This window comes from Rhinatrema bivittatum, chromosome 1 (genome assembly GCF_901001135.1).
Source record: "Rhinatrema bivittatum chromosome 1, aRhiBiv1.1, whole genome shotgun sequence".
Classification (NCBI taxonomy): Eukaryota; Metazoa; Chordata; class Amphibia; order Gymnophiona; family Rhinatrematidae; genus Rhinatrema; species Rhinatrema bivittatum.
The window spans coordinates 319,612,348-319,636,843 of record NC_042615.1 but is presented as its reverse complement, the minus strand read 5'-3'; the positions used below and the strand labels follow the sequence as shown (position 1 = coordinate 319,636,843).

Here is a 24,496-nt window from a genome sequence, read left to right as displayed (position 1 = left end):
ACTTAGGATATAAAAACAGCTTCAAAAGTTAAGTTTTTAAAAATGGTTTTGAATACAGACAGAGAGGGAATATGATGCAGCAACTCTGGAAGTCTATTCCAAGCATTCAGCACAACAAGGTGGAAGGCAGGAAAGGAGTTGTCAGTAGAAGAGGAAAGCACAGAGAAGAGCAACTTGCCCATTGATCAGGATGCATGAGGAAGCGTTTTATGGGTGAGAGAAGAGAAGATAGGTAATGAGGAACTGCAGAGTGATTGCATTTCTAGGTCAGAAAGAGAAGCCTGAAAGGTATGTGGAAGTGGACAGGTAGCCAACGTAGTGACCTGAGGGGGCCTGCAGAGTCATTTTGTTATTTGTATAACTGAAAGCTTTGACAACTGTGAGGCAGGCATTTATAGTCATTGTGCAACTGAACTACTGCAAAAATCTATATATAGGCATCCCAAGGAGACTGTCGTCTGAACTACAGGTAGTTCAGAATATTGCAGTGATGGGGTGCCCTGCTAGGACTAGGGTTTCATTATTAGAAGTAATAATTGGCTCAGTTAAATTCCTCACTTCAATATTTCATGCCCTGCAAATTAAAGGCTCATCATATCTTGTGGGTAGGCTAGGATGGGATCTTAGATCAAGCCAGTTTTCTCTTTTGAAATGATAAAGATGGCTTGTCTTAGAGCTAGGGTAATGTCTGTCGCAGGCCTTTTGTTGTGGAATAGATATGTCAGTGACTGCACCTGGTCACTGCTGAATTTGACTAGTGCCTTGCGACGCAGCTACCATTAGCTGCAGCAGACCAATGTCCAGGAGAGGAAGGTGTGTGTGTGTGTGTGTGAAAGTGATATTACCTTTGAGGTATATAGTTGGAAAGTCTATAGATTTGTTGTATTTTGAAGAGTGAATGAGATGTTTGACTTTTAGAGTGCTTGCTGGGCTGTCAGGTTCATGTGTGTGTGGTTTGAATCATAGAAATCTTATGGGTTTTAGGCGATTGAGGGGTGGGAGATTGTTACTCAATTATTTTTATATAGTTTTCTTTGGATATGTATATATTTGTTTACTGTTTTTGTGATACTTATGATTTTTATGTAATTTCTGCATAATGAACAACATTGTTTACAATGGATAACATTGTTTACAATGTTATTTGTTAAAATGTAAGCCGCCCCCGAGGCGACAGTTCTATTTCCTTGTACACCGGTGAGATATGTATATTATACAGGAACGTTGGTTTATAAAAACTAAAAATAAATAAATAAATAAATAATGTTAAATATTTGATTAAAAAATGTATATTGTATGATTGTTTTATATATATATATATATATATATATATATATATAATATATATATATATATATATATATATATATATATATTATATATATATATATATATATATATATATGTTTACCTTTTTTGTGTAATACAATTTTAAACTGTGACATTTTAAATCTGTTGTTGGGGGAATTTATGTGACTGCAGCATGTGTTACAGAACTGGAGGTGCAGAATTTATATTGTGATTCTGTCCCTTTTGTGTAAAATTCACACTCACATCTATATAGAAGAACTGGTTCAATAAGGCTATCCAATTATTTAAACCGGAGGTTGAAACTGATCAGGTTTTTAAAAATTGCACAGAAAGACCTTTGGACTTTTTCGGATTGTGTCTTTTATAGCCATTTTAAAGGCAGGGTCTGTTATTGTTTAATAAAGATGTTGGGGGGGGGGGGGGGAGTGAGCATGTGGTCTGGAAATATCACTTTGACTTCTGCCCCTTCTCCCTCCAACTACTTCTGGCTAGAGATCCCATGGTCTGTGCAGCGGCCACCAGTCAGCCGGACCCAGCCAGCATCCCCAAGACCGTAGGAGGTGCTGCCCACATACCGAAGAGCCTCGTGTTTTAGCGAGTCACAAGAGTGAACAGAAACGTCACCTGTGCAGAATAAACATTGTTGGATCCTTCTTTCCTCGGTCCTTTCTTACAACCCTTCACCAATGCCACCTTGGTCTAGGGGCAGGAAGGAGAGAGTGACCCCCCACCCCCACCCCAAACGAATAACATGTGATTCACAAGCAGTGCATGGCTCTGCCCCAAGGGCTCTGTGAATCAGGCACAGATTAGTGCAATGAGCGGGCTTTCTTTTCCCATGATAAAATTAAAAAAAAAAAAAAAAAGTTGCCCTCTTAGCCTGGGTTGCTCACGTCCCAGTGCTGTACTTTTCTTTTGCACAGTCATTGCCAATGCGTCTCTCTCTCTCTCTTGTTCGGTCTAGCCCTGTGATCGCCTGCCCTCCTCCGCTGGGAGGGGCGAAGCCCGGAGAGGAGGGAAGGAGAGGCAGAGAGAGAGAGACGGGAAGTGCAGAGAGGTGGCGAGTGGGGAGCCCGGTGGCAACGCTTCCAGAGGTGAGTGACCCGTGCGGGGAGGGCTAGAGTCCCCTCCCCGCCCAATGCAAGCCGGCGCGGGATCCCAGCAGAGCGCCTTTTAGCGGGGGAGGGGGGGACTCCTCTGCTCTGCACCTGCCGGTGCCGCCCCGTCCCTGCAGGCAGCACGGACTGGGGGGGGGGCTGGAGGAGGCTGCGCGCCCGCTCGTTTTACTAAGAGCAGCGGAACTGCTCGGGGGGCCTGGCTGAGATGCTTGTTAGCATAGCGCTGCGCCGTGTGTGTGTGTATATATATATATATATATGTATATAATTTTGTACGGGACGTCCTTCTTCTGTGCCGTCTGCGTCTTTTCCATTAAATGGCTGAAAGTTTTAGAGGTGAGAAGTTTGTTGGCAGGCGGAGGACGTGCTTACCCCCCCCCGCTCAGAAGGTGGGTGGTGGGGAGAGTCGGGGCGGAAGGACGAGGGGCGAGGCACAGGTTAGGCAACAGGGAGGGCTCGGCCCTGGGCATGCGCCGTGCAAAGGCTCAGCTCGGCTACAGGGATCAGGCTCTGCCGGGGAGGCTGCAGCAGGGCGAGCAAACTTTACTAAAGGTGCAGGGAACCCCAGACCCTGTTGCAGTGGCTGGCAGGCTGGCATTCCCAGCTGCACAATGCTGTGCCAGGTTTGAAAGGAAAAAAAACACACACACACAACCACACCTCAGTGTGTTGTATTCTCAAAAGCTCGTGCATGGTAACATCTGTTCTAAGATCTTCCTTTTCGAAGGTATCCCAGCTTCTTGGACGAGGACTGGCTTAGAGAGGTTAGAGCAATTGGATTGAGAATCAGGGGAATGCGGAGTTCAAATCCCACTGGCACACCTTGGGCACATCTCCCATTGCCGCTGCTGTCCACTTAGATTGTAAGCCCTTCGGGACCGTTACTTATCCTGCCTAAATGATGATAATGCTGTAAACTGCCTCGATCATAGGGAAAGGTTGGCTGGAAATGAAATGTAATGATTGCTAAGACCCTTCTGATTGGACAATGGTGATGGATGTGTTAATATCCTGAGAGCACGTGTAACTTTCTAGGTCATTTTTCTTATTTATGCTGTACAAACCTTTCCATGTGTCAGATTTGTGAGCTGGTGGTGCCCTTTTATACAGAATAGTGTCATAGGTGTGGGAACCGCTGGGCTGATACTCTGCTTCCAAGGGTCTTGCTCTGGTTTTACGTGAATGCTTTACGGCCCCCTGAACTTGGTACTAAAGGATGGAATGCAGGTTGACTTGCCTTAAACCGAGACCATATCTGGGAACTTTTGAGTTTTAATCACCTTCGGGCTGATACAGTACAGTGTGCTCCGGAGCGCACTGTTAACCCGCCATTGGATGCACGTTTTCGATGCGCTAGCGTTACCCCTTATTCAGTAAGGGGCCGAAAACGTGCGTCCAAACCCCCCATCCTAATAGCGCCCGCAACATGCAAATGCATGTTGATGGCCCTATTAGGTATTCCCGCGTGATTCAGAAAACAAAATGTGCAGCCAAGCCGCACATTTTGCTTTCAGAAATTAGCGCCTACACAAAGGTAGGCGCTAATTTCTTCGGGCACCGGGAAAGTGCACAGAAAAGTAGTAAAAACTGCTTTTCTGTGCACCCTCCGACTTAATATCATGGCGATATTAAGTCGGAGGTCCCGAAGGGTAAAATAAATAAATAAATACATAAATTTGAAGTCGGCCCGCGGCTGTCGGGTCGAAAATCGGACGCTCAATTCTGCCGGCTTCCGGTTTCCAAGCCCGTGGCTGTCAGCGGGCTCGAGAGCCAACGCTGGCAAAATTGAGCATCGGCTGTCAAACCCACTGACAGCCGCCGCTCCGGACCAAAAGGAGGCGCTAGGGACGCGCTAGTGTCCCTAGCGCCTCCTTTTGCCTGTTTTTACTGCCGGGCCTCATTTAAATACAAAATCGCACGCACAGGAGAGTGGGCGTTCGCCTGCTCTCCCTTGTTTTTACTGTATCGGCTCATTTGACGTTAACGTTGATTGGGGAGGGGGGAATAATGTGCATCAGCTTTCTCTTGTCCCCATTTTCCTTCCCCCACCCACATGTTTCCTCTTGCAGGGATTATCCCAGGATCCTTCCCTTTCCTCTGTCCTTGGCCACAGCCCTGTCTTAGCTTCCCCCTCCCCCTGTAAAATCCCAGCTCCTTGTGCAACCTCACTCTGCCCTCAGCTGAGTGAGTCTAGGACCTGGAATCACAGCTGCAGACTGCCTTTCAGGCCCAGGCAATACCATGTGCTCAGGCTAACGCACAGGTTAATCCGCAATACTGCTTTTCTGTAGTTCCTCCGACTTAATATCATGGCGATATTAAGGCGGAGGAACCAAAAAAAAGGAGTAATGGGGGAGGGGGGGGGAGTGTTGCCAGCAGTGAGGTTGGTAAAACTGAGCGTCTGTTTTTCTAACCCACATACAGCCACTTCTCCTGGGCGCTCGATGCCGAGGCGCTAGGGAGGAACGATTTCCCCCTAGCCACCTCCTTTTTAACGCAGCGGCTTGTTGGCCTGCTGCTTCGCGCATGCCTGGGAGAGGTGGATGGGCGCGCTTTAGGAAAGCGTTTTTCGTGCTCCAGTATTGCATCAGCCTGTCTGTGTGTTGCAGCCCCTCTCCAGTTTCTCCCCCTATGCTGCCTGTAGTGTTCCAAGCTGACCCCTCTCCTCTCCTGCTCCCTGCTGGCCTACTGAGGAAGGGGAGCAGTAAATGGAGAGACCCGGAGCTTTTGTAGTGTTTCCCTGGGGACATGGCAGTTGATGCAAACTCCTTGAGTCTCGGGGGGTGGGGTGGGGGGAGAGTTCCCAGGTATGCTTGTGACACTTCAGATGCCTCCAGCACTTTATGCTCCCCCTGCTGGTTCTGTCCCAAACCTGTGATTACCAGGCCTGGCCTTATTGACTCCACATCAGTTGGGTTTTGCACCTGTCCACAATGATTGTGCATGAGATATTTGCTTATATTGGAGATTAAATAGACTGAATCAGGTAGAACAGCAATTTATTAATTACATTTTTAACTCCAGGCACTAGGTGGCAGCATGTGCTGTAGTTCATATGGGGAGATGCTCTTTCTGTATCAGTAACATGTACAGGCCTTGGAATTCCTAAATAGACCTGTGTTATCAAACTTTCGACCTTTCCAGGTTCATTCTATGTGATAGCACAATATTCAGCTTCTCATTGGCAGAATAGCAAGTCTTCCATGACTGGCTTGTAGGTGTGAAGGTGGCTGATGAGACCGATCTGGAATCCGCAGACTATAAAAATGTCCTTCTGGAGAGGGTGGATGACCCTAGATGATTGTTTTGGTCTAAATCACACTGTTTCCGCATTTCTTTTTTCTCTGTCTCCTCTTGTACCAAAGTGCTAAGATCCTTGTGGCAGACTCCTACCGCATCTGGGGTGTTTCTGGGCAGCAGTCTTCCACTAAGTAGGTGTCTGTGTGACACAGTACGTCTTCATGTTGGCCTTGAGGATGTTCTAGGAGCGCTGTCTCTACTCATCAGGAGTGTATACCTTGACTAAACTGGGTAAATGCAGCTTGCTTCAGGAATCTGGCACTGGATGACGTAGTAGGCCCGGCAACGTTGGTGTCAGACAGTTAAACTTTTCCCTTCTCGGTGCAAAGTGTTTCCTGGCTGGTGATGGATTATGACCTTTATTTTTGTTTTGGCTTCCACACACAATCCCCGTATTCCTAAACTGCACCTGTGCCTTTCAGTTTCCTGTTCACTTGCCATTTCTGGCTCTTTGCATGCTGCTAAATTATCTCATTGCGATAATTTGGCAACCCAGCTGCTCTCATGGGCCAGCACCACACGTTCTCAACTTCCCAATCCCAAGGTGTGCTGAAGATCCGTCGTGGGCTCCAGTTCCTTGCTCTTTACAGCATGGCAGCCCCACCTCGACTGCCCTGTACCTGGAGATGGAAGGCCCAGGAAAAAAAAAAAGTGATTCTATTTTTCCCCAAGGCTAGAAATGGAAAAGTTTCTTTTTTTTTGTATATATATAAATTTCCTTGGGGAAAAATAGAATCACTTTTTTTTTTTTTTCCAGGCCTTCACTTCTGTATCTGTCACAGCTTTTAACGCCACACTCAGCATCTGCAAAGCCATTCTTGTTCCTCTTCGTTCAAGACCTCTTTATCTTGCCTGTCATAGACTCTCCATCACTGGCCTATGATCTTCCTTCCTGTCTCTCCTCTTTTGGTGCAGACATACTGAAGGACCATAGGCAAAAGGTTTGTCCAGCTGAGTACAGGACTTAGCTGGACAAAATTTCCGCCTCGCTGACCACCTCTGATTTATCTGGGTAAGGGTTTACATGGTTAAAACTCAGCCCTGCCTCTGATGTATCCAGGTAAGTTAACTGGATAATTAATTAATTTAGCAGGATAATGCTGCTATTCAGGGTTCTCTGGCTAAGTTATCCAGATAACTTCAGTTGTGCCGAAGGGCTGGCTTAAAGTTAGATGGATAAACTTCCCCGGCTAGCTATAGTGCAGCTTTGCCGCTGAATTTCTAGTTTAAATTAACCGAGTTAAGTATATCTGGTTAACATACTCAGACAGCCTGTGGCTGAATATGGACTTAGCTATTTATACAGCTGCTAGAGTGTGCTCACACCTTGAGCTGTGGACTTGAGCTGCCCTTCCCAGAAGTGAAGTTGTGCTGTGTTCATTGTATCTATCTAAGGCTGTATTCTGATCGCTTTCTAATTTTAAGGCAATTGGTGTCTAATTTTCAAGGCAATTCGCATCATTTTCCTCATTGGATTTCAGTAATCATTAGCATACATATTTTATTGAGCAATAGCTCAGTTGCTTTGGGCTAAGTGAAAGAAAATGGTTACCTCCCTTCCAAAAAGAACTACAAAAAAAATACTTTTTAAAAATGATTTATGGCCTCTTAATACTCTGAAACAGTGCATTGGGAAGTAGGTATTTGAGTATCTTACATTGAATTGTATAATCTTCACACTAGTTAACTTGCCTTTCAACATCCTTCATGTTCACTGCTACATTTTTCCTGTGCTGCTTCGTACCCTTCTTCCCTTTTGTCACAGAATTGAAAAGGTGATGTGGTGGAAGAGAGTACAGAAAAGCATTAATTTGACTGGGAAATCAGCAAAAAAAATCTGCGTTTATCAAACAGGATCCCTACAGCTGCTGTGCATATGGGGGTTTTAAGAAACACTGGCGTATACGAGCATGCAGACCCCAACCTGCAAAGTCTGCCTTCTAATCCAGTAAGAGTAACGCAAGCCCATCTCAAGAGCGGAAGTCAAGGCTTAAAAGCTTCTCCTTTCACGATTATAGGTTGACCTGGTAAGAGTCGGAGGGAAAAATGGGACAAATACCTCCCCCCACCCTCCCATCCCCCAAAATGTTGGGTTTGCCTGAGTGCTGTTTTTGTATGTGAGCTTTGGAAAAGGTGTAGAGTTCCCGTATTGTCGATGTTCATTAGAACCTTGGATAAGGCTTTCAGGATTTATCTTCTGTCTGGGGATTGCCTCAGTGCTGGATGTGGGCAGAGGGCAATGGGCACGGGTATTCTCGATGTGGCTCACCAGTGCCATTTTGCGTTGTGCCCTCACCATAGTTCCTATGTCATCGTCTGTCGGTAGCGCAAGCTAACGCAACCCCCGTTTCTGATTGGGTCCTGTTGTACGTGACGTCTCGATGGAACCCATGTGCGAGTGACTGTTTGCAGCGATGCTCTGAACATGGCAGTGCCAAGCATTTCTTAAAAAGAAAAGTCAGAATGCAGCAACTTTAAGTAAAGTATTGAAAATGGTGCAGGGCACGTGTTACTACTTGCCGTGTGTTTGTCTGAAATCTTGTTTGATGTACAATGAGTATGGAATCCTTTTTAAGGTAACCGAGATGGATCGATATGAAAATAAAACCCTGTTAAAAAAAAAAAAAAAAAAGAGAACGAGGATGGCATTGTCGGTGAGAAGCTGCTGATCTCTCTCCCGCTACTTAAAGTTTTTTCTTCTAATACTTTTCTGAAAATGGTGAAGACGAAAGGTAAATTTTTTATGGTGGAGTTCTCCTACCACCCCTTCCAGCACACAAAAGACTATTCTGCGGTTCCTGAGGGGGAGTTCAGAACCTTTCAGCTCGGGGCAGATCCTCCTCGCAGGCAACGCTGAGGAAATGGGGTTGAACCTGCCGGAGGCTGAAACATCTCCTACCCCCGAGTGCCCACCTACCTTCTTTGGCCCCGATACCAAGTGGCGGTGTCATACTAAGCGAGGCTGCGGGGGAGATAGCAAAATCTGCCGTTGATGCTGTGAGGGGTTGGGCAGCATGGAAGGAAACCTTGCACTGGTGGGAGAGGGGGGCCAAGCAGGACTCTTTCTGCCCGTGAGAAAATGACGCTGGGGGCGCGAAGGAAGAATGTTGTGTGCCTACCTCTTTTTTTTTTTTTTTTTGAGTCCCTGTGGATTTCGGCTTTGGAGAGACCTGCTCACATTTTGGCAAGCAGTTACAATTCTTGAGATGACAATGGGTAAAAAGATTTGATTTTTCTACTTCTATCGATACTGTTCAACACCAGGTGTCTGCTTTGAGAACATCTGTTGGTGCTCTTGAAGGGAAAACTCAGGAGCTGGAGTCTCGATGTGCAGTTCTGCAGGACTTCAAAATCTCTTCCATTAGCGAGCGCTGCTGTGCAACCGAGACTTGAGGCTTTTGAAAGTGGATGGAGGAATCTCACTTTGAGGATTCTTAATTTTCCACGCGTTCCCCTGATTGGTCCTAAGGAACTGTTCAAGAGTGATGTACCGGACGTTTTACGCATTTCTGCACGTGCTTTACCTCCCTTAAACAGAATCTTCTAACTGCCATTTAAAGCAGGGAAGAAGGTATGGATGTACTGGTGGATACGTCTTCGGTGTCAGTGGATAGTTTTGATTTATCTGTTTATTTGGAACAATCTACAGAAGTGAAAGCTTCGTGCTACTCATGATTTCTCGATTATTTGAAGCAGATAAGGACCTCTTGATGAGGTTATATTTTAAATAGTCTCGTAAACAAAAGGGGAAGAACAGTATAAAATGATCACCCTAACATGTTATGAAAGCTGGTATCATAACCATACAGTGGACCCTCGAGTTACAACCGGCCTGACATACAAACAACTTGGGTTACAACCAAAATTTTAGTTTTGAGTTACAACCAAATTCTTGTTACAACCTGAATGCCTGCCAAGACCATGTGTATCCGCTCGTGCGTAAGGTTGCTTCTAATTGGGCATTTTTTCCTGTCAATCACTTTTTTTGGGCTTGGTGGGTGGGACTTCTGCTCTGCTGTTGCAGTGATTGGCTGCTGCTGCTGCCGATGAGGCCTGTCCATCTCAGGCGCACCCAGAGCTGCATATGTTCACAGGAGCACATAGGCAGCCCTGGCACAGCATTGCAGCAAGCAACAGCATCACTGGTGACCAAGGAAGCTTCTGTGCAGCAGCAGAAAGGGATTGTAGCACTCAGCTGGCTACAGCAAGGTATCAGGAGGGGAGGAATGAGTATGCTGGGAGGGGGAAATGAGTGGGGGCCAGAGATGTGCTCTGAGGGGGTGGGGAGGGGGGAATCCTCCCCCTCCTCCCTTCCTGCAAGCCAAAGATGTAAACTTGAATGTGAGTTCAGTATGAAATTGTTGTTTCTGATAGGCTAGGTACATCTTATAACTTTTTGGTGAGTACACTAGGAAAATTATTGGTGTTTCTGGTAAATTAGACATATTGTTCAACCCTTTTTTATTATGAAAAGTTTAGGTAAGGGGTGCATTGGGAGGTTCGGAACGCATTATGGGTATTTCCATGATTTCCTATGGAAAAATAGCCTTGACTTACAACCAACTTGAGTTCGTAAGTCAAGGGTCCACTGTATTTCTTTGCCATTAAAAAAGCATGACAGCCATGAAGTATAATCATCTCAAAGCCCAGCCACTACCTTCCAAAATGCAGAAGATAGCAAATGTCTCAGCCCCTGAATTTTTTAGTATTCTTTATGCAAATAAAATCAGTTGAAAAGGGTCAAACAAGATTCATCAGAGGTTCACAAAGTCAGAGTTCTTAAGTGGTTGTTCAGTCCAAACAATCCACTTATATTGTAACATCCCGCTAACGTCTATAGTCCAGGTTGTGAGATTTTTCAATTGCAAAGCCCCTGATGCAGGCAGCTAGCGGGATGTTACAATATAAGTGGATTGCTTGGATCGAATAAGAACTTAAGAACTCTGACTTTGTGAACCTCTGATGAATCCATAAGCTTTGCATTTTTGACTGCGACTACAAGGTAAATGTTGTTTGTTCCTGAAATCTGTAGTAGTTTTTAGGCAAATAAAATCAATTGGAAAGCATTAGAAACATTCGCTGCCTTGTGCATTTTGGATGGTAGCGGTTAGGCTGCTAGGTGATTTTTTTATTTCATGACTGGCATGCCTTTTTAATGGCAAAGAAGCACATTTATGATGCCAGCTTTCATAACATCTTCGGGTGATCAGGTTTACACTGTTGTTCCCCGTTTTGTTTATTGGAGTTGATTTTTGGAACACAAATTTAGCTTCCTTTGGTTGTGGTTAAATTTTAAATAGGACAAAAGGTCTTAATTTTTTCCAGACGTCTGTAGGCAAGCACAGGATCGCAGGAAATCTTCTCTTCAGCCGCGTGAGGCCGTTGTAAATTTGAGGGGAGAATTCTTTTGGAGATATCCAGTGCAGTATTTGAGTAAGATATCTGCTGTTAGCTATGGTTTTGTTTTTTTTTAACCCTCTCATTTGAGATCTTTTTTGGATGATAGGAATGTAATTGAACCTGTCATAACTTTAGAGAATGCCCTGTAAATATTTAGTAGTTGCGGTCTATCTATTAGTTTTTCACTCTTTCCAGATCCCTTTCTTGTTTCAGTTTTTCTTGATGGTTTCTTTTTCCCCTCTATTTTTTGATAGATCCTCCTTTATTAGGGGACTTGATAGAAGGCAATGCATTTATAGTGCTGCTTATTGTTTTGCTTATATTTTGTTGCTTAAATGTGTTTCCTTGATTGCTGTGCAAATTTATTGCTGGTGATTGTATATTAAAATTGAATAAATACAAAGTTTAAAACAAAACAGAGAATTGGAAAAAAAACAAACCCCAAACCAATATTGCATATCTCTTTTGCTTTTTCTCGACTCACTGCAGCGTTTGGGACACGCTGGCCGGTCCTGCCCGTACCTCATGCGTAATCCCATGGCCACTGCCGTTCCAAACTCCAGGGCAGCCTGCTCCCAGGATGAGCAGCTCCTGCGGCTTCAGGGGAGGAGGGGGACCAAGAAGGCAGCGGAGGGGCTGCAGAGCGGCAACAGTCTCTTGCGACTAGTTTAAAATAATTACAACGAAATTTGTAGATCTTCCCATAGGAAAAAAAAAAAAAAAAGACTAGCTTAAAAAAGGGAGTTTTCAAACATTTGTTTTTTTCAACTTTCCATCATTGGGAGATTCTTGTGGGTGTTTTCCCAGCTTATGTATGTTTCTAAGGTTTTTGATTTCCCAAACTGTTTGTTTAAATCTTATTATTTTTATTTCTTTATTTTAGCAGCTTCGAAGGTTGCTACAACAACATCGCATTTCAGCCAGGTGGGCAAAGGTCACTGGTGGCTGTCTGGCGCTCGGTGGAAGTTCTGCCTTAAATCTGTGGAGTATTCCTGTGCAGTGGTGTACTCTTACAGCGACCCGCCCTGCAGCGCTCCCTTCCCAGAGAGATAAAACCAGAGAGCGGCCCTTGGCTGGTGTCAGCTGTCGGTGTCCTGCTTGGCTGCCTGCAGGGTGAAGGTGTAACTGCTGTGCTGGGACCCACCAGCTCGAGAAACCACACTTCTTTGGCCCGGTAAGTAGCTCTTGAATTTTTTAAATGTTTCTGATTGCTTCTGTTGCCTTCTCTCCAATTTTAGTGTGTATAATTGCAAATAGTGTCTTAAGTTTCTTGAGTAGGTGAGCACAGATTATGTGACTGTGTGTGTGTGTGTGGGCATTGTGGTGAATAAGTGACCTGGACAAGGGAGCGCTGTATCCTGAGGAACTAGGTGTGGGTAGAAAGGGAGCACTGCAGGAGCATTGGTGGTGTGGTAGATCAGAGGCAGTACTGTTTTTTTTTTGTAGGGACTGGCACAGTGCCCCCTCTAGTCACATTCGGGTGGCACATGAGTAGAGAGCATGGGAGTGAACTTTCTCATACTGTTTTGTGCTTGTGAAGTTTGCCTTCTCTAAGTTGTAAATATTTTGTTTCAGCATTTTTATCCTAAACGGCCCCCACTCCCACCCAGGCACTTCACAGCAAACTGCATTCAGTCACAATAAGTCCATAGCGCTACGATCACCTGTGAAGACAGGAGGTAAAGGGAGTGTCCGTTGCAGAAGTAGGATTTGAACCCGGCTCTCTCCTGGTTCCCAGTCCATCATTCTAACTGGTAGGTCACCTGCAGCCTCAAGTATTTTTTTTTTTTTTGTAAGGCTGATGCTATAAAGTTTTATTTGAAATTCTGACAAGGAAACTGACAGCAAATGCTTCAAGCTGTAGCCAGGAAAAGTTCCTCCACCACAGAGAGAAGAAAGCAAGAGAAATCCCTTAGTAACATCGGAACTGATACAAGGCGAGCAGGGCTGAAATGCAAAGCTCTTGTGACAGTGCACTGGTGCCTTGCAGGATGGAAACGTAGAGGGGTTTTATAATCCTGGAATCTCTGCTGATTGGCAGTTATGACCTTTAGTAATTGTACCAGCAAATATCTGAGCGCAGGAGCCTCGCCTCTGCGTTGTACCAGACTCCGGCCTTGAGGGGTTTTGGTCTGGCAGCAAAAAAAATGTCAAAACTTTGTGGCGCAGTATTTTTTAGTTGTTATATCTGTGTTGGAGAAAATCTGGATTCTCTGCAGGTCTGTGATCCCTTTTATTGGGTTAATATGAAAATTAGCCTAAGAAGAGAATGTACAAAATCTTCTGAGACCCATCCCGGGCAATACAAATCACAATCAGCACAGATTGCAAAATCACATAAAAAGAGGCCAGAAATTCTTTTTTTTTTTTTTTTTGTGGCTTTTTTTTTTTTTAGTCTGGAAATGTTGGAATATTTGGTGCCCTTCATGCTTATCTATTTACATATTTTTAGGACAATCTGTAAAGTAGCAGATACGATAGAAGCTGTGACAGTAACGAGCATAGGGGTTTTAAAATTTTTTTTATTGCAATAGGTAAATGACCCGCAGCAGAATTCAGTGTCTGAAAGGTGATTGGGATGCTTTGGGCCTATGCAGGTGGAATGCACCCTATGGACCTGCAGGAGCGATGCGGTGTGGGGGTGGTGAGGGAGCTGGGAGACGGCCCTGGTAAACAGGGTAATTCATGGCTATGCCTGCAGAAAATGTCCACCTTGTAACTGGTGAGAGCTGAGGAGCAGGAGTGGCAGGTAATTAGAGCAAGGGTGGGCAAACATTTGGGCCTGGGGAATGACCTGCTATAGGTGTAGGGATGGTTACCTGAACCCGATTCGCCTCCAGAGCCTGGTTTGCCCAACTCTGGGTTAGAGCAGTGCACTGGGAACCAGGGAAATCAGAATTAAAATTCCAGTGATGGCTCCATGTGACTTTGGGCAAGGTTCTGCACCTTGCTTCAGGAACCCACTTAGTTTGCAGGAGTTTTGTGGGGAAGGGGTATGACCATTCGTGAGTATTTATTGGTGGTGTTCAGTGCTCTGCATATATCCAGTGGCACTCTAACGATCAGAATTATATTTAGTAGTATGAGAGGGCGCTTGGCAGTGGGGCATGGTTGTGGCATAGCCACTCTTGCCTATCAAGTGCCCGAGCCTCGGAAGTGCTGCAGGCACAGTCAGTTGAGCAAGGACTGGAGTTTTTATTAATTTGCACCACTTGGCTAATTAATTGGTCTTCATTTAAAAAATGTCTGTGGGTATCTGGGCAGTCAGAGGTGTAATGGGCTTTCTTACGCTGACTTCTGGTCTAATTGCTTTTCTCTCCTCTCCCTTTTTAACAGGTGTATTTGCTGCTTAAATTTAGATCCCTTCCCCCTCCAAGCTAAAAGGCATCATGAGCAACTACAGCGTGTCTCTGGTGGGTCCAGCTCCCTGGGGTTTCAGACTTCAAGGTGGGAAAGATTTCAACATGCCCCTGACTATCTCCAAGGTAAGCATTTCTCTGACCTCCTCCCGGCAGATGCTCGCTGCATCCTGTGGTCGTCCCTCCCCCCCCCCTAAATCTGTGCAGCTGGGCACTCCTGCAGCAAGATCTGCCCGCTGAAGGCAAGATATGCCGCTGACTTATCCCAGGCAGGGGGAGGGGAAGCTTGTCCTCTGAGAAGAGGCTGCTGGCATTTAAAAGGTGGTTTGTGTTTTTTTTTTTAATCTACTTGTAAGACAGGTTAATATTTCCTTGGCTTTGAAATTTGAGGTCTTTTTAGAAGCCGCATTGCTGTTGATTAGAGCTGCATGTTTGTGAAATAACAGCTGTTCTTTGCCTGGAATGGGTTAAAGCAGTTGGTGCTTCCTGTGTTGAAGCTTTTACGTTTGCAGATATTTTTTTTGACCTGCTATGCTGAAGGAAAGGGGCTCGGATTGGGTTTTAGTTAGGTTTGCATTGCGTCGTATAGCAGGATTTACTCTTTCCCCCTTCTCAGATGTTGTTATGGTGTCTTGCCTAATCTTGCAAATTAATCCTTTGGGGTTGTGCATGGTAAAGCACTGTAACTACCAAAGTCTTCTACATTTTATAGTTTTGGGCTGTCAGGACCCATATTTACTGAAGGTTTTCTCTGCGTTTTGCCAGAGGTGTGAGGATCCTAAGTGAATCAAAGTGCTAGCTGCATCGGAGGCAATTCTTGTGTCTAGGAGGCAATGTAACGAATGCCTTTTGATGTGAGAGAGAGAGCTGGACTGTCAGTGGTGAATGGTAATAGAAGTTTGGCTAGTGACTTGGTAACATGTGGACCGGGGGAGGCACATGGTCGTGCTCCTGCCTCTTCCTGCTCTGCTTTTACTGATGGACCGGTACAGTACGGGAGGAGGCTGAGCACTGGGCGCTGAGAAAAGCACATCCTGCTTTCAGCAGCGGCCTACTCACGCCATGCATGCTGTGTCAGAGGAGAAGGGAACAAGAGGGAGAGAAAGACAGGAGGGTCTAGGAAAGCGGAGCCTGGGGCCCCGCAGTTGCTGTGTGGAGGAAAAGCCAAGGCTTGGTACAGAAGAGGGAGGCACAGGCAGACTTGAGGTAGGTAAGAGAAACTGTGGAGAGGAAAGAAGGGGGAAGATGTTGGTGGCAGAGCTGGCGCCTGGCATATGTAGACCAAGCATTTGGTTAGGTGCCCAGGAAGCTCCAGATATCCTGGATGCACTTTTTTTTTTTTTTATAAATTTCTCTGCAGGGTTCTGCTCCTCCCTGCTCCTGCTTATGGCCCCCAACAGGCTAACACCTCCTTTGGTTGGTGGGCCAAAGAGAGTGGGGGAGAGAGGCAGGCCTGTCCAGGTAGGAGGAAACAGGGCATTGCTTGGCATGTCCCGGGGCAAAGGGCAGCGACGGAAAGTGCTCTTTTGTGCCTTCTGTGCAGGGAGCCGCCACCAGCAAGGTGAAGCTCTTCCTTTCCCCTCTCCTCATCTGTGGCACACGCCTCCATGCCAGGGATAGGGAAATACCTAAATGTAATTCAATTGGCAGCGCCGAAAAGCAGAATATAAATAAATATAATGAAATTTCTGGTACTGTTGGGAAAATTCAGAATTTTCTTTTTCTGCTCTCCAGCACAAACCTGAGGGTTGAGCAAGCCTGGTCTGTGTAAATTGTTTAGTGCCGTCCATTTTGCCTGTTTTTGGAGTCTTTTTCTGTATTTTCACACTCCATCTTCAAACACCCTTCCCGAGCCGCTCGCCAACGGCGTGCTCGGGTGGCCTGTGTGGCACCTCCCTGAGGTGCACCCTCTGCTCCATTAGTTGGCCAGCAGGGGCCGCCACTCTAGTGTCTGGCTCTTTTCATATTCTATATTGCTTTTCCAATTCTAACTCAAAGTGGTTTTACAACCTCTCTTCTTGGACTGAGCGTGCCTAGGCCCAGTCAGTGCCCACAGATGGGACGGTATCCAAACCTGGATCCCCAGCGCTACAGCCTATGCCATGAAGCAGGCCTCTCTCTTACCCTTCTTTTCATTCACTAGACATACACATCAGTTTGGGCTCAAAACATGTAACTTTTTGTTTAAAATGTTTTTGTTTTTTATTTAAAGCCCACTTTAACTGTTTTTATTTATTTAAAAAAAATTATATACTAAGTTACCAGTTACCACAATAAAAACAGATTACAACTTCACTGCTGCCTACCATTCCCCAAGAGCTTTAAGTCTTCATCCAGCTATGCCCGAATTCCAACCCCCACCAAAACACCCCAGATGAAATGTATGTGGTGGGAGTTTATTTGGCTGTCACCAGGCACATTATTATGTAAGCTGCATTACCACCTTGGATCAAAGGGTTGTGAATACTGTACAACAAATTGAGTTACATATTTTTTAAAACTATTTTATATATAGTTTTTATATATTTTATATATATATATATATATATATATATAATTTTATTTTAACTTCAAATGGGCCACTCAGACCATGTGTTTTTAACATAACTATATTTCATGCTTATTTGTAACGAGGCATTATTTTTTTTGGACTGGCTAGCAGCTGCCATTGACATATCAGTGTGTATTCAACACCATCAAACTCCCAACCAGACAACTCAAAAGAAAACAGAAACATCGTCCGATCAACCCATGATGGATCAATAAATCCTCGAACTCTACAATAGACATCTAAGAACTTTTTTACCTGTATAAACTTACCCCCCATCAATCCCCCAATGTTACTCAACTTAATCTTTGAAATTCTTTGTGAAAACTCTGTTGTTACTCTCCTAATTTTCCTGCCCTGTAAACTATGATGGCAAAACCGAATATACGGTATACAAAACATGTTAAATAAAATTAATAAAATATTCCATGTGAAACTTTTTCCTATTGTATATTTTATCCTTGCAAAAACAAAACCCTGAATTACCTTCAGGAACACAGTCACTATCAATATACAACCCACTCTCCTTGTGAAATTTGTATCTTTATTATTACAATTCACTGCCTTAACAATGCTTCTTCTGTTATACAATTTTCACTTAACATACAAATGATCTATAATAATAATACCTTAATTTCTCACTTTTTATCCTACACACACTCCCAAAGCTTTTTAATTTCTATAACACATAACCTCCCCTTTTCACATTCACCACATAATCTCTCCATTCACACTCATCCCACATTCATAACCCACACCCACTCTCACCTTCCAATATCTATGGAGACAATCTTAACTATCCAAAAATACACCAGTACTGTAAAGTTAATTAAACAGACGCTACGGTTAATTTTGACCCGTCATAATAGGCTTCATCTGAGTAGCAGTTTTGCTAGATGATATGCCTTTTTTATAATCATCGGTCAATGATAAGAGTCAATTTTTTCAATTATTTTCTTTGTTTAATGTGATAGTGAACTTAGCTTAGTGCAATTGCTGAAGCCATCGCTGTGCCCGTGAAAAAATTGTGAAAAATTGTGAAAAAATTGACTCTTATCATTGACCGATGATTATAAATAAGGCATATCATCTAGCAAAACTGCTACTCAGATGAAGCCTATTATGACGGGTCAAAATTAACCATAGCGTCTGTTTGTTTAACTTTACAGTACTGGTGTATTTTTGGATATTTGACAGAGCGTTACTTTCACTGAGTACGGACACTGATTCTTGTAACATTGGGGCTCTTGTGAGTTTTAGTCGATTGACAATCTTAACTATACAGCTTCTGTCATTATGTATGTCGTAAATATCTTATGTCATGTTTCCTGAATTGACCTTAGCACTGCACAAACAATTTCTGTTAACCCCACACTGTTAAATCAGATTCCCCCAAACCCCACAGTTCTTATCTCACGGCTGTTGTCTCTTATAGGTGTACTTGTTCTTATAGATGATTACTCAGTCTACTGTGTATTTCAATTCTAGACCACCTTGCTTGATCTTTCTTCCAGCGATCACTGTTGCTGTTTCAAAATTCACATCGACTCAATGTACACTTTATTTTCTCCCTTGTTACCACAGCAGTTCCTTATTCTCAAACACAGTTGTCACTGGCCGCCATTTTGATCTTTTAAATTCCCTTCCTGTTCCAATTTATTGCTGTTGTAGAAATCGCAGGGACTATCACATACTCTCCAAAGCCGCCTTCTCCACCTGCAGTGCTATAGTAGGTCAGGAAGCCACCAAATGTATTCAGTTACATGTGCTTACAGCTTGCTCTTCTGACGCTGCAGCGTTTCGGCAGCCCACGGCCACCTGCCGCAGGGGATCACCAAAACTCCATTTACCGCTGCTCCCACCTGCGTCATTGCCTGTTATCGTTATCCTACCAGTTTATTCCCTAAAACATTCTGTAACACATGCTGTATAGAATTATTGCAGGGAAGCAAATCTTAAAAGGGGCTGAAACTCCAGCCAAGGGGGCTACTGGCGATGACACGAGATGAGGGCAGAACTTAAATAGTTTCTGTTATTGGTAAGCACCCTCTCCCTTCCCTCCCTCTGTGTCAGGTTGTGAAGCTGGGCTGCACTTTGGCCTTGGTTACTAATGGGAGCCTGGCACAGCTTGTGTTTGTAATGCAGTGGCCAAAGTAGCAAGCACACTGATGCAGTGGGAACGGGTCCATCCAGCCAAGCTCCACCGCTACAGGTAACAAATGTTGGCCCTCACAGGGTCAGACACTGAGGCTAATGCCTTTCAGTACATATCAAAAACGGTGGGAAAAAATGTTAACCACAGAAATGATGCAAAAATATCTGAAGAAATAAAGATTTGGGCAGGGTATGAATTAAGGGTCAGGAAAATATCTATAGTACCTGAATGTAATCTGCTTTGAAGTGACTGAAAGGCGGAATGTAAATCAAAAGAGCAAACAATACCTGGCCCACTGGCACCAGCCAAAAATAAAACTATGCTCTTGCCAGAATTCCTTCCTTTCCCTGTGGCCCTTCTTCATATATAGTCCTTGTAGGCTTCTGCTTTCAATTCCTCCTCTTCTTGCAGCAGAATTTGCTGGGCCTGATGTGTCACAATGATTCATTAATGGTTTTGCCATCAGAGCAGAGCAATATCACCGATTTTTTTTTTTTTTTCCCCTATGGTTGGGATGGGAGGGACGGGGAGTGACTCTGCTGAGCCCATAGAAGAAATGGAATAAATAAATTTTTCCTTCCCTTTTGTCCTGTGTTGTGCCTGATAGAAGAAAGCTTTCCAGGGTACCTACTGCACTTTCAGTAGTTACACATCTCTGTAATAGAGACCTGGCTTGCCTTTCTGATGGCATTATCAGATAGAAGTTTCTATTGAGCAGGGGCCAGGAAGTTAATTCTGGCAGAGCAGTTTCATAAGCCGAACTTCTGGTGACGTGATCAAAGACATTTTGAGACTGTGACTCCTAGCTAAGAGCTGTACAGTTCAGTGTTTCCAAAGAGGTGTTGATGTCAGTCAAAAATAAGAGGCATCTGAGCCTTTAGGACCCTTACATTCCGGCAGGGAGCGGGGAGAGAGTGTGACATCTCCAGAAACTCAAATTGCACAGGCAGCACTGTAGCAATTTGTGGGATTTGGGTTTCTGTGTTGTGCCACTCTCTGCTTCCCAGTTCCATGTCTGAATGGGTCCTGCAAAGGAAAGAAATGCGACCTAAATAGCGCTTGCCCTTAAATATTTACTGATGATTGGATCTGATAATCAATGCATCAGCTGCCAGATCAGAACAGTATTCAGATGTCTTTGTGCAAGGCATTGCACGATACTTAACAGCACAAACTAGCTTAGACTTAATTTTCTTGGCCTCTCTTCTTTCCCTTATTTCTTTTCTTCAGTAAACAGGTTTCTTGAAAGTATTCCTGCGTTCAGTTTGCAAGACTACTGTGAGCAGTGTGTCCAGATGAGAGACTGATGGTTGGCATAATAACCAAAGGCAGCCCTCTGTGCTTGCAGTCAATTTTTTTGCATCTGTAGAGTATGTGGTTGTGAAGTGGGAACACAAGTTTCTCTGTCGACAAGCAGGCATGAATCAGCTGCAATGTGTGCATGACTTTGTCTAATGATGCCACCCAGACCCAGCTCTCAGACTTTACTGAGTGCCCGTGAACGTACGCTGCCTCAAGAGCTCCCTCACTCTTGCTTTGACCGAGATACTGCACTGACATGTTCCCAGTTTCTCTCTACATTTTTCTTATCTGGCCTCTGTTATTGACATAGATTTTTTTTTTCCTGCCTCATTTTTGCTTTTCCCAGCAGCTTCCTTGGCAGCCTCTTATAAGAACTTTTCAGTTCTGCTTAAAAAAAAAAAAAAAAAAAAAAGTGTGAAATAAGAGAAATCCGCAGTCAGCGATTTTTAAGGCCTGCATCTACAGACACCGGATATCCATCACAGATTCGTATTTGATTTGCTATTGATGCCTGTGGCTGGGTCATCATTCTTTCCACTGTCACAGTTGCAGTAGGTTGTCCCCACCGGTGCAGCAACCACTGAATCTGGAAAATGGAGATGCTGCATAAGGTGCAGAACAGCCATGGCTTGTTCTAGAGCGACGTGTCGATAGACTATTGGCACAGAAAATTGAAGCGGGACTCCTCTCCCTCCCGCTTATGCAAGTCAGGCAAGGCTCCCCCCTCCCCGTGGTGCCGGATTCTTCTCAGGCCAAAGGTTGAGCATGACGCATAGGAGCAAGGTGCTGACTGTGGTGCATCAAAGAGCACAAGAGACAAGAGGGAACACCCCTCCCCCCAGGACCTTCTCCGTTTAGCACTGAAGAAGCTTGTGCCATTACAGTGGATCCAGCCGCAACCTTAAGCAGGGGCAGGACATTCCTAGCATAGGTGCCATCCTTCTTCATGGCGCAGAAAATCCTGATAGCGTCGAACCACACCTTCTCTTTAGACCTGGTGCTGCCTGTCTTGTCGGCACAGAGCTCTTCATGGTGCGGCCTGCTAAGATTCCCATCCTTGTTGGGATGCAGTGCCTTGGTGCCGATGTGCAGAAGTCCTGTTCGAGTTCAGAAGGAGTTTAGGGCGCCGTCCATCAAATATATCGCCAGTCAGCAGGTAACATGAATGTATCTGGCAAGTGTGCTCTGGAGCTGCAGCTACAGCGACACTGCAACTGTAAGCTTCCACTTGGTGCCTCTGGCATTGATGGGCCTTAGTGAAGAGGTGACAATCTGGGTCTGTCAGAACTTGTGAAGACTTTTTTCGCCTCTCTGAGGACTGGAGAGGGAGGTTGGAGCCATCTCTTTCCAAGAAGGAAGAAATCTTCCTTCATAGCAGTGCTGGTCAAAGCCCCCCCAGAGGCTTGCACGTCACCTCAGGGGCTTTCAGCAGTGGGGTGAAGTCCCCTTCCTGAAGTTGTGCATTTGCCTTCTCCAGGTGCGTCCCTTCATAAACCAAATGGGGATGAAGACACGTTAGTAAGCTCTGAATTCATTCTGGAAGCTTCCCTTTATGAGCAGCAGAGTTCTTCCCAGTTGGCATCGTTGTCATTGGGATTGTAGCTCAGTGCACTAACATGCTCGGGAGAGGAGGAGGATTCCACTGGGATTCCTCCTGACACTTTACTGACTTGCCCTAGCACTCATTTGCAGAAGGTTTCTGCTACTCGTGTCTCTTGCATAAGCTGGCAAAAACGCTTTTATCAGTGTCAGGAAGGATGAAGACCAGAGAGTGGATTTCCTCTTGGCTGCTTTTAGTTTCTTCAGCCTCTGTTGTATGCTGCGTTCATTCTGACTCCTCAAACATCTACAGACAAGGATGTGGCAGACATCACTAATATCCTGCCTTCTGGTGAACAAAAGCTGGATCTGAAGTATAGGGTGAAGTCCTCCACAGGTTTTGGGGTGGTTCAGCTGCCACACTACTCTGTGGTAGTGGAGTTGGCACTGAAGTGTGCAGATCACACTCTTGATCACTGTAACTCACTTCCTTAAAAGGACCTGAAGATGTTGGCCACGTTTGAGAAGATCTTCTAGGACTCCATGCTTAGGTCCTGTATTGTGGCTTATCAGCTTTTCATGGTACAGTATTTGAATGTATGCAGAAACTAAAACCTTTGACAGAGTCATCAGACCTGGAACTAGCGGGATTATGCTGAGCTGTAGAGGATATAGAAGAATGTGAAGAACATCTGATTCTCTCTCTGAATGAAGGTTTTAACACTGAGGCCAGAACCTCAGTTGCTCCCATGAAAGCTCAAAGGCTCACTTGGTTGACAGAGAGTAGCTTTCATGAACATATGCATGACCGTCTGGCACATGTTTCCTTGTTTTGTGAACAACTTGTTTGGTAACAAAGCGAAGGAGACTGTAGCTCTGATTAAGGGAACATCAGAGCATCGTACAGTTTCATCAGCGATGGCGGTGAACCAACTTGTCCTATCCAGTCAACAGTACTTTTCCTGTTTTCTTCCAAGCCATTCCATTTTCAGTATCTGATTCTTTCCATTCTTTAATGGTAGCGGCTGCCTGCTAGAGGCTGGCAAAGGGAAAGGCATCAGCTGAGGGCCCAGAAGCTGCAATTGCAGGCTAAACCTGGGACCAGTTTGAGGTCCTTGAGGCTTGTCTTGCCACCTCCTTGATCAAGCTTGCCCCCTTGGGACTGTGGTCAGAGGTGCTGCTTTTGACCCAGGAGGAGGATTGAGACCAATTCTGGACTTGCGAGTGTTGAACAAGTTGTTTTGTTCAGGAGAGGATTGAAATGAACTTGCTCCAGACTATTTTTCCTTCATTCAGTCAGGTTGGATGTGTGCTGTGGACCTGAAAGACACCTATGCAAACTTCTCCATTGACCCCTCTCACCAGAGATTCTTATGGTTAGTAGTGAAGGACATATACTACAAGTGGAAGGTGTTACCTTTCTGCTTCTTGGTGGCTCTGAGAGTATTCCCGAAATGTCTTGTAGTACTGGCTGTGCATCTGTGCCAGAAGAGAATCTGCATATTCCCTTACCTGGATGATTGGTTGGTAATGAGTTCATCTTCAATAGCAATACTGGAGACCATCAAAGTGATTATTTGACTTCTCCAATTTCTGGGGTTTCTGTCCAACCTGAACTTATCTCCAAAGGATCTAGTTCATAGGAACCTAGATAGACAGAGAAGGCTTTTCTTACAGTTGAAAGGGCCAAATTACCGATGAGCTTAGTGAGTTCTTTTCTGCAGCAAAACCAAACACTAGTGAGATCAGCCCTGGTTCTTCAGGGGCACATGATTGCAATAGAGCCTGTAGTTCCCTTGTTTGCAGATGTGCCCTCTGAAGCCAGTGAAATTAACTTTATCACCTATTATCCTATCAAATCTTCATGACCCCTGAGATGAGGGCATCCTTTCATTGGTGGATGAACCCAGAGGTTTTCATGGTGGACCTCTTGTTGCATGTACCAGTACATCAAGTGATCCTGTTTACTGTTGCCTCCACTAAGGGCTGGAAGGTGCACATAGAGACTGCATGGACCTAAGTATTGTGGTCCACAGCAGAGCACCATTTGCAGATAAACTTGCTGGAGCTGTCACCTATCACATGCTCTAGGAGTGTTCTCTCACTTGATGTCATGCAACAGGATATTGATTCAGATGGACAACTAAGTAACTATGTTCTATGTAAATAGCAGGGAGAAAATGGTCTCGTATTGCCCTCTGCGAGGAAGCCCTTGGAATCTAGTTGTGGGAGGGTCATTGCAACGCCCATCTCCTGGCAACCCATGTTCCAGGAGTCCAAAACTGGTTGGCAGACTGCCTATGTAGAATAGAGATGTGCTTCGTTTTTTTCTACCGGGTTGTTTTTTGACTCGGTGGTAAAATTCGGTTTTTCTCGTTTAGTTTTTTGGAAAAACGGAACGAGGAAAACCGAAACTGGGCCAAAAAACGAAGTGGGAAATGAAGCTAAAAAAAAACCCCACCCC

General features: G+C 44.8%; 1 protein-coding gene across 17 annotated transcripts in view; it reads left to right on the top strand.

Annotated features, from left to right (window-relative positions):
* The first annotated feature begins 2,243 nt into the window (after nt 1-2,243).
* Nucleotides 2,244-24,496, top strand: part of PDLIM5 (PDZ and LIM domain 5) — a 423,776-nt gene continuing 401,523 nt past the window's right edge. For 5 of the 17 annotated variants that reach the window (XM_029597656.1, XM_029597647.1, XM_029597637.1 and 2 more), the window contains exons 1-4: nt 2,251-2,405; nt 12,013-12,303; nt 12,705-12,883; nt 14,466-14,614. In XM_029597656.1, coding sequence (XP_029453516.1) covers nt 14,519-14,614 — 96 coding nt within the window. In that variant the 5' untranslated portion in view covers nt 2,251-2,405; nt 12,013-12,303; nt 12,705-12,883; nt 14,466-14,518. Of the gene's footprint in view, nt 2,406-9,876; nt 9,939-11,141; nt 11,163-12,012; nt 12,304-12,704; nt 12,884-14,465; nt 14,615-24,496 lie in introns of those variants that run through there. The other 12 variants (XM_029597617.1, XM_029597627.1, XM_029597584.1 and 9 more) reach the window with 9 other exon arrangements.